This window comes from Muscardinus avellanarius, assembly GCF_963383645.1.
Source record: "Muscardinus avellanarius genome assembly, chromosome: 5".
Taxonomy (NCBI): domain Eukaryota; kingdom Metazoa; phylum Chordata; class Mammalia; order Rodentia; family Gliridae; genus Muscardinus; species Muscardinus avellanarius.
Genome location: NC_137790.1, coordinates 116,511,026 through 116,523,396, shown reverse-complemented (window position 1 = coordinate 116,523,396; position 12,371 = coordinate 116,511,026). Strand labels below are relative to the sequence as shown.

The 12,371-nt window shown below is 41.6% G+C and overlaps 1 protein-coding gene across 3 annotated transcripts in view; it reads right to left on the bottom strand.

Moving 5' to 3' along the window:
- The window catches only part of MED12L (mediator complex subunit 12L), a gene marked incomplete at both ends in the record, with an annotated part of 383,094 nt that overhangs the window by 250,061 nt on the left and 120,662 nt on the right, over positions 1-12,371 (bottom strand). For 2 of the 3 annotated variants that reach the window (XM_080695435.1, XM_080695436.1), the window contains 4 exons: positions 3,948-4,124; positions 5,720-5,824; positions 7,547-7,761; positions 11,400-11,526. In XM_080695435.1, the coding sequence (XP_080551561.1) occupies positions 3,948-4,124; positions 5,720-5,824; positions 7,547-7,761; positions 11,400-11,526 (624 nt within the window). The remainder of the gene's footprint in view (positions 1-3,947; positions 4,125-5,719; positions 5,825-7,546; positions 7,762-11,399; positions 11,527-12,371) is intronic. The other variant, XM_080695437.1, reaches the window with a different exon arrangement.

Below are 12,371 nucleotides of genomic sequence, written 5' to 3'. Positions count from 1 at the left end.
CATTTTCTAGGGGATTTGTATTAAGTTATACCAATTACTGAAAAACTATTGTTTTGAAACTAGAAACTTAGGTCAAAGGCATGGAAAGATAGTACTAGTCAAAAACGGTATTAAAATAAAGGCAGGTGTGGTATCACATGTTTGTAATCCCAGAACTTGGAAGGCTGAGACAGGAGGATTGCAGGTATGCAATTTAAATAGGCCTTGTTTTATAATAATAAAAATAAAACAGGGAGGAAGGGTTAGCTCAGAGGTAAAATGCCCCAATCCCAATACCAAAAAAAAAAAAAAAAAAAAAAAGAAAAAGAAAAAGTCTTAAAATAGACTATGAAGCCACGGGAGGCAAGAAGCCCGGGTTGTGCTGGCAGGACTGCTCAGATCCAGGAAGATGAGCGGCCAGACCCCATGCAGGGTCTGTATTGACAGTGTGGGGACTCTTGCTCTCCAGGTCACGACTCTGGCCAAATTCTCTTTACCTCCAGTGCTACATGAGGTCAACACATAACATTAAGTTAAGAGTTATTACAGAAAAGATGAGAAAGGTTTAATACACATACAGGAGTATTTTTAACGCCATTAGGAAAACCTGTATCAAAACAGTCGGTAACAGATTTGCACTGTCTGCAGCGATTTAAGAAGGTCCTGAGAGTCAGCAAAACAGATCAGCTTCTGAACTATTTTTTTTTTCCATTGGTGTGCTGTAGCTATACGTCACAGTGAGATTCAAAGTGACACATTGGTACGTGTACATCCCTCAGTGGGCTCCTCTCAGCACGCTGCTCCCCGAGTGCATGCTAATCCAATTGGTAGTGATAAATCTGTATACAAACATCACACTATTTGGTCTATTTCCTTCCTTATTCCTCCTTTTTCCCTTCCCCTATTCCCTTCTATTCTACTGGTCTCTCTCTCCATTTTTCTGAGTCCCTTTTCTTGCCCATTTTTTCTCTGGCTTCCACATTTAGGGGGGAAAAAACATGTAGACCTTGATTTTTCTAAGTCTGACACCTCACGTGGCATATTGCCTCGTTTCATCCATCTTCCTTCAAATGACATAACTTGGTTCTTTATAACTTAGTAAAATTGTGTTGTGTGTACACACCACATTTTAATTACCTATTCATCTGTTGATGGATACCGGGTCTGGGTTCTTAAGTTGGCTACTGTGAATTATGCTGCCTCATACATACATACACATGTATCGTACAGTTGTCTGATTTTAATTCTTTTGGAAAGATAATAGAGCATGGTAGAGCTGGGTTATAATGGTGATTCAATTCCTAGTCTTTTGAGGACCCTCCATACTGATACAGTGGTTGTAGTAATCTACAATTTCACCAACACTTGTCTGTGAACTCACTTTTGCAGTTGAAACATTATTTTTTTAAAGCTTGAAACTCTGTAATTTCACAAATACATTCTCTGAGTAGGAAGTGAATAATAAGTGGGGAGGGGGAGAGGCTGAAAGTGTCTATTAAAAAAATGTATAAAGCCAGGTGTGGTAGCATATGCTTGTAATCCCATCATTTGGGAGACTGACAGGAGGATAATGGTTTGTGGACGGCCTCAGCTACTTAGTGAGGCTCTTTGCTACTCAGTGATAGCCTGTTTCAAAATAAAGAATAAAAAAATAGGGCTGGGGTGTAGCTCAGAGGTAGAATGCCCCTGGGTTCCAACCCCAGTACTGCAAAAAAAAAGTATAAAAAAGTAAACACTGAATAAATGCTAGCTATCTAAAGACAGGGACACGCATCAGGGCACATATCACAAAGTCTAAGTGACTCACCTGCATTATGGACTGGGATCGTGCCTATGGGCAAGAAACTTTGCTTGCTGATAGCCAAAACAACATGTTTTGCCAATGGACAGACCCAAACATCATTCATCTAACAATGCATATGAAGTTTCTTTACATTTCTGAACTTCCAAGCTGGTCCCCTCTCATCTGCTTCCCTAAGTATTTATTTACTGGGGCCACATATTAGGAGGAGATATATTTTAAATCCTTTCTTTATCATATTCTCTTCACATGCATGACAGGCTAGACTGACTCTCCCTTTCCAATGAGGAAGAAAACCAGACTCTCAATATCAGACCTGATGTCAGTATTGCACTAGATACGCTTTCATTTCTCTCACTGTGGCTTCTTCTGAATTATACTCATGCTCTAACGTGGTGGTGGGGAAGCGCCTCAAAATATCGTATCTGACAGGTTCAGTTGTCTATGGGTTCCGCTATGGTCACTACTGCTTAATTACATCATGGTTCATCGTGACACGTGGCCCCTGAAATCTATTTAGCTCTTTACTCTCAGGAAGTGGGCAGTCATTAGAAACCGAAAATCTGGGTATAACTGTGAAGGTGATGCCATGTAAACAACAGACTAAGGAAGTGTCTGGTGTCCTGCTCTGCTCTGGCACCAGATGCGTGGAGCTGGGGGCCAGCAGAGCTCTGCCACCCTGAGACAGGCATAGGTCACCCTCAACCATGCTCCACCTGTGGCCATGTCTGCTTTATCCATCTTCCTCATGACGCTTGCTGTTTTTAAATAAGTATTTTATTGGGGGTAATTTCAGGTTTATGGAGAAGCAGCAAAAGTAGTCAAGAGAGTTCCCAAATGCTTTCATGTCCAGCTGCCCCTAATACTCATGGCTTATAGAAACACAGTACATTGAATGAAACTATGAAGGTGATACTGATGCTTTAATACTAAATTAATTCCAGGCTTTTTAATAGCCATTTTTAAAACTCTGAATAATCTGAAGCAAAGCCAAGGTATCAAGCTAGTAGATGGATTTCTCAAGACACATCTCTAAAGTATCAGGCTATACCCTCTCTCTTGCCCTAAGTAAGCTATTAGTTTATTCCATTCTATTGAAAATAGGTGATGCTTAGGGATGACGTGAAAATTGATGGTAAATTTAGATATGATGAACAAAAAGGAGTTTTGGCAAGTTTTGACATAGCTGTGGACATTTAAAAACCAGAAGACATTTTTATTTGTAATAATAGAAAAAAAACAAGAGTTTAGTGATTTTGAGTCATTTTGAGAATTTCCAAGATACCCCAAAATAAATAACCTTAACAAAAGATTCAGCTTGCTGATAGAAACTCCTAAAAGACATCCAGAAAATAATGTACCATACCCCACAATTACATCCTTGATACAGAAAAGCATCTTGAGGGGAAAAAAATGACATTGAAATTACACTTACCATAAAACTGCTAGAAAAAAACAAAGTTAGGGAACCCAAGAATTTAAAAGGTTTTCTGATTTTATCCCAATTTTCATTACTTATATAAAAAAACAAATTTTGTTTCCTTTGAATCCACACATCTCTCTGTGAGTCACCAACCCTGAAGTTCTTACAAGGCCTTCACCATGTGATGTCAGCCCCTGATTTAAACAGCTCCCAGTCCCATCCTGCCCAATTTCTCAGTCAGATGCACTCCTACCGTCCACTGTGCATTCTTTTCTAGAGCATTCTTTTCAACTCAAGTTCTGCATCAGTATGAGTGTTTTCTTGATTCATAAACACACATATCTCTCCTACCTTATTCATCTTTCCTGTACCAACACTCTTACTCTATGTAATACCAAAAACACCTACCACCTTACAGTAGATATAAAAGCAACTCCGTAGATGACTGTCAAATTGAAACAGGAAAATACATTCAGACATCATTTGCAGTGACTCAGATACTTTTTTAAAAAACGTAGGCACATAAAACATACAGCTAGACAGTCACTAAGGTCGCACCACAAATTTAGACTAGTCAGCAAATAAAGTACATGACCGGAATTACAGCCAACAGGGCCACAAGCCCAAGAACTCACCGGCTATTGCTCCGTGTCACACTGGAGAGCAGATGACTAATCTGACCTTCAATGGTTAATGACAGGCAGTAACATAATCAGGCATGGACCGAAGGCTGCCAGGACTTACCAGAGGTATAGGAAAATGTGTCGCATACTGCAGGTGGCGGAGGAGGTCGTAATTGGACGGGAAAATCAGTTCCCTCGGTTTTTCCCTCTTCGCCAACTTCTCACCGTTGACTGACATTCTTCTGCCCAAGGAAGGGTTGACATTCTCACAGGACTCTCCAGGCACAGGAGAGAAAATCTAAGTCATGTAAAACAAATGTTGAAGATTGGAAATGAAAGAGGGAAAAAAAAGAAAAAGCCCAAAGCATAGGGTTATAGTTCTGATCTTCAGACACAAAAAATGTTTGGCAACAATACCTTTCCCACTTGACCACTGGATAGAAATTTTGTTAATTTCCACAAAATTCATGTTCAGATCAGTAAAGATCTGCCAGAATCAACCTCTATTTAGAAGAGGGAGAAAAGAAAACCATACAAAGGTGATTTTTGTTTGGATTTTTTTGTGGAGGAGGCAGTACTGGGTGTTGAATCCAGGGGTGGTTGAGCTATCCCTCAGCACTATTTAATTTACTTTTCTAGTACTGAGGACTGAACCCAGGGATATTCTACCTCCAATCTACATCCTGAGCCCTTTTTTATTTTGAAATAAAGTCTTGCTAGGTTCTCAAAAATCTCACTCAGTTGTTAATGCTGGCCATGAACCTGCAAATCCTCCTGTCTCAGCCTCCCAAGTACTGGGATTACAGGCGTGCCCCACCACACCTGGCTTATACACAGGCTTATGAGAGAAAAAATGTCTACACCACCTTTTAGTAGTATACAAGCAAACTTATAGATGAGTGTTTTCCTCACAAAGCTATACTTCCTCCAAAAACATATACATAATGATAATTAACTCATAAAATTAATAAATAATAGATATCAAGGGGTTTTTTTTGTTTGTTTTTGTAGTACTGGGGCTGGAACCCAGGGGCATTTGACCTCCAAGTGATACCCTCAGGCCTATTTTTTGTTCTTTATTTTGAAACAGGGTCTCACTGAGTTGCGAAGAGCCTCACTAAGTAGCTGAGGCTGTCCGCAAACCACGATCCTCCTGTCTCAGCCTCCCAAATGCCGGGATTACAAGTGTGCGCCACCATGCCCGGCTCAACATCAAAGTTGTTTTTTTTTTTTTTTTTTTTTTTTGTGTGTGTGTGTGTGGTACTGGGGTTCCTGGAAACCCTCTACCTCCGAGCTACACTCCCAGACCTATTTTATATTATTTTATTTGGAAACAGGGTCTCTTAAGCCAGCGAGACTGGCTTCGAACCTGCGCGATCCTCCTGTCTCCACCTCCCAAGTGCGGGGATTACAAGCATGTGCCACCACGCCCGGCTAACATCAAAGTTTTAAACAGTACATTGTTATAAAGTCACACACTGAGATTCATAAGGAACACATTATAATTCTCCCGAAGTACAGGAAAAGAATGAATGTAGAGATACGGAGCCATGAAAGGCGTTCTGCAGAAGCTCAAGGCATGCGCAACATGGCCATGGAGTAGTAATGAAACTACGCCCATGCATTCCTGAAAGATGAGGATCCCAGTGAACACAGGAGGCTCAGGGAGCAGGGCAGGAGGACAGGGGGGTTCAAATGCACACAGCAGGCAAAAGCAATCAAAACTGAGGATGATCTAGGGTGAGACAGGCATGGGAGATGATGACCATGACCGGGTGTAATGTGGCAGGATGACATTCATGTCACAAGCGCACACGCCACTCCTGTACAGGCAAAAGGCTGGGGTGCGAGAGGGTGGGTGGACTGTCTGTAAGAACCAAAGGGTGAACCTACTGGAAACTCCGACCCAAAGTCGGCTTTAAAGTCACTCTTGTCTACTTCATCAAAAATGTGAGTGGCTCCTGAGTCAATGCCCATGCGCGCCATAATGCTCTGTTCCTGATAATTGCCAGAGGGAAAAAAAAGTCACATTGTCATTTCTGCAGAGAACAAATGGAAGCTTAACCATGACGGCGAGTTTTTTAACCACCCTAGAACTTTCTCCCGCCCCCAAATTTCTTCCCCAGAAAAATAGGAGGAAACTTTTAAGATATGTGTTGTTTAATCATTCACAGGCTTTTCCTTCACAATGAGAAAGTTTTAACTTCCTGATAAAAGACATAATTTCCTTCAGCAGGCTACTCTCAGCTCCAAGCCCCCCAAATCCTCCTGGCAAGAAATACCTGAGGCTATCAGCTACTTAGTGAGGCCTCCGCAACTTAGTGATGCACTATTTCAAAATAAAAATAAAAAATAGAACTGGGGCCGGGTGTGGTGGCACATGCTTGTAATCCCAGCACTTGGGAGGCTGAGACCGGATGATCATGGTTCGTGAACAGCCTCAGCTACTTAGTGAGGCCCTCTGAAACTCTGAGACCCTGTTTCAAAATAAAGAATAAAATATAGGGCAGGGGATTTATCTCGGAGGTCGAATGCTCCTGGGTTTCATCCCCAAGCCCCCCCCCACACACACACACACAAGTAGAGCTAGGGGTATAGCTCAGAGGTAGAATGTCCTTGTGTTCAACCCCCCCATACCACACAAAAAAATAAAAATACCTGAGGTTATTTCTAAGATACAAGATTATATCTAAGATACTCCTAAACATCCAAGAAAAGAAAGAGGAGAAGCTTAAACAGGTAAACGAATTTGGTTTTTCCCATTACAACTCCCTCTGTGGAAAAATTAAGGAGCAACAGTATTTGTAAATATCCTATCTTTTTTGGGAAACAAATTAAGAATACAAAGTATAAATCCATGATAACAATTCTAAAAGGTTTTGTTTGTTTGTTTTGCAGTAATGGAGATGGAGCCCAAGGGTGCTCTACCATGAAGCTGCATTCCCAGATCTTTTTTAAATGTTGAGACAGAGTCTTGCTACCTTTCTCAGTCTGGCCTTGAACTTATGATTTTCCTAAGTGGCAGAGATTATAGACTCAACAATCAAGTCCCTTTCTTTCTTTCTTTCTTTCAATGGTAGTGGAGACTGAATCCAGTGAGTGTTGTACATCTGAGCTATATTCTTGGCCCCATTTTTTATTTTGAAACAGGGTATTTCAGCCAGGCATGGGGGCACATGCTTGCAATCCCAGCATTTGGGAGGCTGAGACCGGAGGATGGTGGTTCGCGGACAGCCTCAGCTACTTAGTGAGACTTTCCACAACTTAGTGAGACCCTGTTTCAAAATAAAGAATAAAAAATAGGACTGAGGGGTGTAACTCACATGTAGAATGTCCCTGAGTTAGATCCCCAGTGTTGAGAAAGAAAGAAAGACAGTTCTTGGAGCTGTATCCCTGGCCTTCTTCATGTTTTATTAGGAAACGGGCTCGCTAAGTTGCTGAGAACCTCACTAAGTTGCTGAGGCTGGCTTCAGCCCTACGATCCTCCTACCTCAGACAAATCAAATACTGGGATTACAGGTGCAGGCCACCGTGCTCAAGTGAAACAACTTAGTCCTGAAGAATAACATTAAAAGAAAACTAGACGCTAAAAACATCCAAAACCAACAGCGTTATCATTTGAATCTGGAGAAAAAGAACACGATTAGGAGGTGATGCTCTTTCCACTACCGAATGCCTCTTTGGTCCAAGTGCAAGTGAGCCCCCCCTCCCCCGCCGTACCTCCATTTTCACATCGTGGTCCTTCGAGTAATGCTCATCGACATTTTCTCCGGCAGGTGACCGGGGCCCTGTGGAGGCGGTGACTGACAGGTCTCCCCGAGAGATGAGGGTGCACATGTAGGCATCATGGGAGAAGACGTCGTGGCGGATGAACTCGCAGAAAAGCAGAACCAGGTTCACAAACTCCACCTTTTCGCACTCACTGTTTGGATCCGCTAGGGAGAAACAAGCCAGTCAGAAGCTCTCACACCTGACAGAAATAACAATCAATTACCAAGGCTTAAAAGCACTCTCAGAACCCTTCATAAACTGTCTTTTTTTTTTTCTCTCTCTTTTTTTTTTTTTTGGTACTGAGATTGAACTCAGGGACATTCTACCTCCAAGCTATACCTCTAGCTTGATTTCCATTTTATTTTTGAAACAGGATCTCGGTAGGTTGGTGAGCTTCTCGCTTCTTGCTGAGGCTATCCTCGAACCTACAATCCTCCTGGTCTCAGCCTCCCAAGTACTAGGATGACTAGCATGTGCCACCATGCCTGGCTGCCAATTTGTCTTTGAAACAAAAGGTTGGAGTGGAAAACTTACTGAGGCACTAGTGTTTTGTACAGAGATGATAGGCAGATTTGGATTGTTCAACTGTAATAAAAAAAAAAAAAAATGGAGCTGGGTTGTCCACATCCAGAATCCCCAGTACTTGGGAGGCTAAGACAGAGGGATCATGGGTTTGAAGTTAGCCTAACCTAGCAAGTCCCTGCTTCAAAATAAAAAGGGGTAGGAGTGCAGTTTAGAAGTAGGGTGCCCCTGGGTTCAATCCCCAGTAGCACAAAAAAAAAAAAAAAGAAAGAAAGAAAAAAAGAAGAGAGAGAAAAAAACAGCATGTAGTGTACTAAGCACAATTTCAAGTTTAATGGTAGTGGTCCCTAACAAATAAACTGTTTAAGTAATAAAGTAAACATAAAGCATGGCTAACTACCGCAACCTGATTTCAATATTAAGAGTTTGTGACTTTTTTATACCTTGAATGTGATCTCTAGATTTGTGGGGTAGGTGTGGGAATTTTTTTTTTTTAAGGAAATGACACAATAAAACCAAATTAAAATGGTATTTGAAGCCAGGCATGGTGGTGCATGCCTGTTATCCCAGGGGCTTGGGAGGCTGAGACGGGAGGATCACGGGTTCAAGCCTAGCCTCAGCAACTTCGCAAAATTCTCAGCAACTTAGACCCGGTTCCAAGACCAAATAAATAAATAAATAGACAGAGAGACAGACAGACAGACAGACAGATAGATAGATAGATAGGGCTGGGGTATACCTCAGAGGTAAAATGCTTCTGAGTTCAATCTCCAATACCAAAACAAAAGGTACTTGAAAAAAAAAAATACAGTGGATTCCACTTAAATTAAAAAAAAAAAAGGGGGAAAGTAAAACAAAAGTACACAGAGATAGAACCCTGTGGTTTTCGGTAAAAATTCATAATTTTGCCAGCCATGTTGGCAACCAACTGTAATCCCAGTAGTAGAAAGGCTCAGACTGGAGGATCAAAGATTCGAGAAGAGCCTTAACATTTTGCCAAGGTAGTGAGATCCTGTTGGGGGGGGGGGGTTAAAGGGATAGAAGTGTAACACAAAGATAGACTACCCCTAGGTTCAATCCCCAGTAGCACCAAATATACTTACAACTGCACTCTGAAGCTTCATATCTGTAAAATTTTAAGACTTAAACCTGCCAAGCTCAAGCACTGGAATCATCGTATTCACAAATGCCAACCGGAGACAAGCAGACAGGTCCAGAGAGCATGAAGTCTGGCTCCCTAGACCTTGAGCCTGAGCGACTGACAGGCTGCTGTCATCCTCTCCTGCTCAGTGGCCAGCAGCCTCTCCTCGGGCAAGCACAGCAGCTCTCCCAGACAGCAGAACCCATCCAGCACCAGCGGAGGCACAGAAAGAGGTTTTCCCAAAGTGCAAAGGGAGAAGGGCTGGGAGGGCTTAAAGCAAGGAGCCACTGTGCACCTCCTGGAGTTGGGAGCAGATATTTTTTTGTTCTTGGGGATCACCTCAATTATTGCATTTCTCTGGGGTTTTTTGTTTGTTTGTTTTTGTTCTGTTTTGTTTTCTGGGACTTTTTTGTGGGCATTTTTGGGGTACTAAGGATTGTGCCCAGAGGCATTCTACCTTTGAGCTATACTCCCAGCCCTATTTTTGTATTATTTCTTTTTGAAACAGGGTCTCACTAAATTGTAGAGAGCCTCACTAAGTAGCTGAGGCTGTCCACAAACTGTGATCCTCCGGTTTCAGCCTCCCGAATGCTGGGATTACAAGTGTGCGCCAAGGACCTTGGCACCAGATCCTACTCAACCCAAAACCAGCCACTTGTCGGAAGACGCGGAGGCAGCGCTGGTCGTGCCTGGCTCCTCTCCACTTCTCTCCCATGCTTCTCTTTCCCTTCCCACCCCTTCCCTCCCGACCATCACTCCTCACCCTCAGCCATTTTTCTGCTGCTTCATCTCTGTCTATTACAGGACCCTTTCCTATATTTTCTCATATAAAAACCTCAGGATAATGCTATGACTGTATTGTTCACCCAAGTGACTTTTTCACAAGTGCCCACCCATGGTACCACTCGACTAGGGGTTGTTCATTCCACATACCCTCAACTCCCCACCAACAATACAAGTAGACGACAAATAAGCTGGGCGTGATGGTGCACGCCTGTAATCCCAGTACCTAGGAAGCTGAGACAAGAGGATCCAGGTCTGACACCAGCCTCAGCAATTCAGCCAGACTATCAACCACCTAGCGAGATCCTGCTTCAAAATAAAAAACAGAAAGGGCTGGGGATAGAACTCAGAGGTGGCATGCCCCTAGGTTCAACATCAAGTAACAACAACAAAAAGGCATAAAAATAGCCTGAGATGACACAAATCTCAAAGAGGTATTCAGTGAACCGGCCAGCCGTCTTTCTAAATTATTTCCTTGTCACAGGTCCTGGTTGTAAAAGATGGTTAATTTTCTTCCCTTTTTTAAGAGCAAGGATGGGAAAGTCAGGAATTTAGAAAAAAAAAGTGAAAGTTCCAAGTGACAATATGCAGATAAATGTCACAGTACCTTAGCTTCTCTATTTTGGCAAGAAAAATCCAGAAAGGAGAAATTAGCATACCAAATATAAGAAAGTGAGGTGGCTTAATTGTTAAGTTATTAAAAGCTAAAAATTTCCAAGTATCTGACGCTTGACTGATTTTTAAATTGCATAAAAGCTTCCACTGGGAAAATGCTACTAAATTTTGTTTAAGAAACATTCATTATATCCAGTGCCAAGAACTTTTGACAAGATATAAATAAGGAAGGGGTTTATGGAACACTCTGGCTATACTTGGACTCGAATCTTCATAATGATGAGAGCTTGTTTGGGCAAAATTTAGAAATGCTCTGCCAAGCAACACAGAGAAGTCATCTGCTTAAAAACATATTGGTTTAGTTACCCGTTCCTAGCTACGTGACTACAGATTATACTTAACTCCCTTCAACCACTGTCTAAACACCAAGTTTTGAAAACAGTATTAAATATTGAAATTTCTAGTCTTAGCTGCTCATTCCTATGAAGTACAGCAAATATGTGTGGTGCGTTTCATGCGTTTTATTCTCCACACAGAAACATGAAGTGGAAATTCATAGAGATAATATAATACAGACAAAAGACCAGCAGACACCAAAGAGCCAAGATATGAAACAAATAAAATAAAGAGAATAAGCAACTCTATCCAAGTTCTCCATATTACTGACCAACCGAGGAAAGATAATTAAAAATGGAGATCTCTTTTTCCATGTAATAATTGGAATAATCTTTATTTACTTACACAATGAAGGGGCCTGTGTATCTAAAAACCTTAGCAGAACATTCTGAAAAACAGGCAAACTAGATCCAACAAGAGAAGCTGAAGAAATAGACTCCTTCTCGTCCAGGACTTCTGATTCACCACATCTCTGCAGATGAGAAATAAGCACGGTTAGTTATAGAGGATGAGAAACTTCGCAACAGGTTGTGCATTTGTTAGGTTTTGAAAATTAACACTTGCATTCTCATATGAATCACGTAAAAGCTAACTGATATTTCCGTACTTCTTTGAAAACCACGCACATAGGTGAATAAAGTTTCTATAAGTTGGAGAGAACTACCCCCAGAAAAATTCATTTGATTTAAAAGAACACCCTGTATACAATACCATCCATGGGAACTGTAAATGCTACACACAATTTATGAGCACCAACTGAATACACAGCACACTCCAATAGAATAGTCCTTCACCCTGGGCAAAATTAATAAAAGCAACCTGAGGTTGCCTGGATTTTCAAGTAGCTTGTGTTTAAGCGGATTTTTCGCAATAATTCGGCACATGCTCCTGAATTAGACTGTTTTTATGTGTGCTTGAGTGTTTTTGTCAGAGACTCCATTTAAAAGTGTGTTTGGAAGTGTGAGAAAGTAAACATAATTCTTCTCAGATTCTCACTTATTCAACATACTTCACCAATAAGATCACCTAGACATGGTGACACATGCCAATCCTAGTACTTGGGAGGCTGACACAGAAGGTTTGCAGGTTTACAGCCACCTAGTGAGGCCCTCCGCAACTTAGCGAGACCCTATTTCAAAATAAAGAAAAAAAAATAAGGCTGGGGATGAACCCTGGGTTAAGTCCCAAAACTGCAAAAAAACAAACACATGGAAGGCTGAAATGGGAGGATCACACATTCCAGGCCAGCCTGGGCAACTTAGCAAGACCTTATTTCAAAATAAAAAAAATGGCCGGGTGTGGTGGCGCACGCTTATA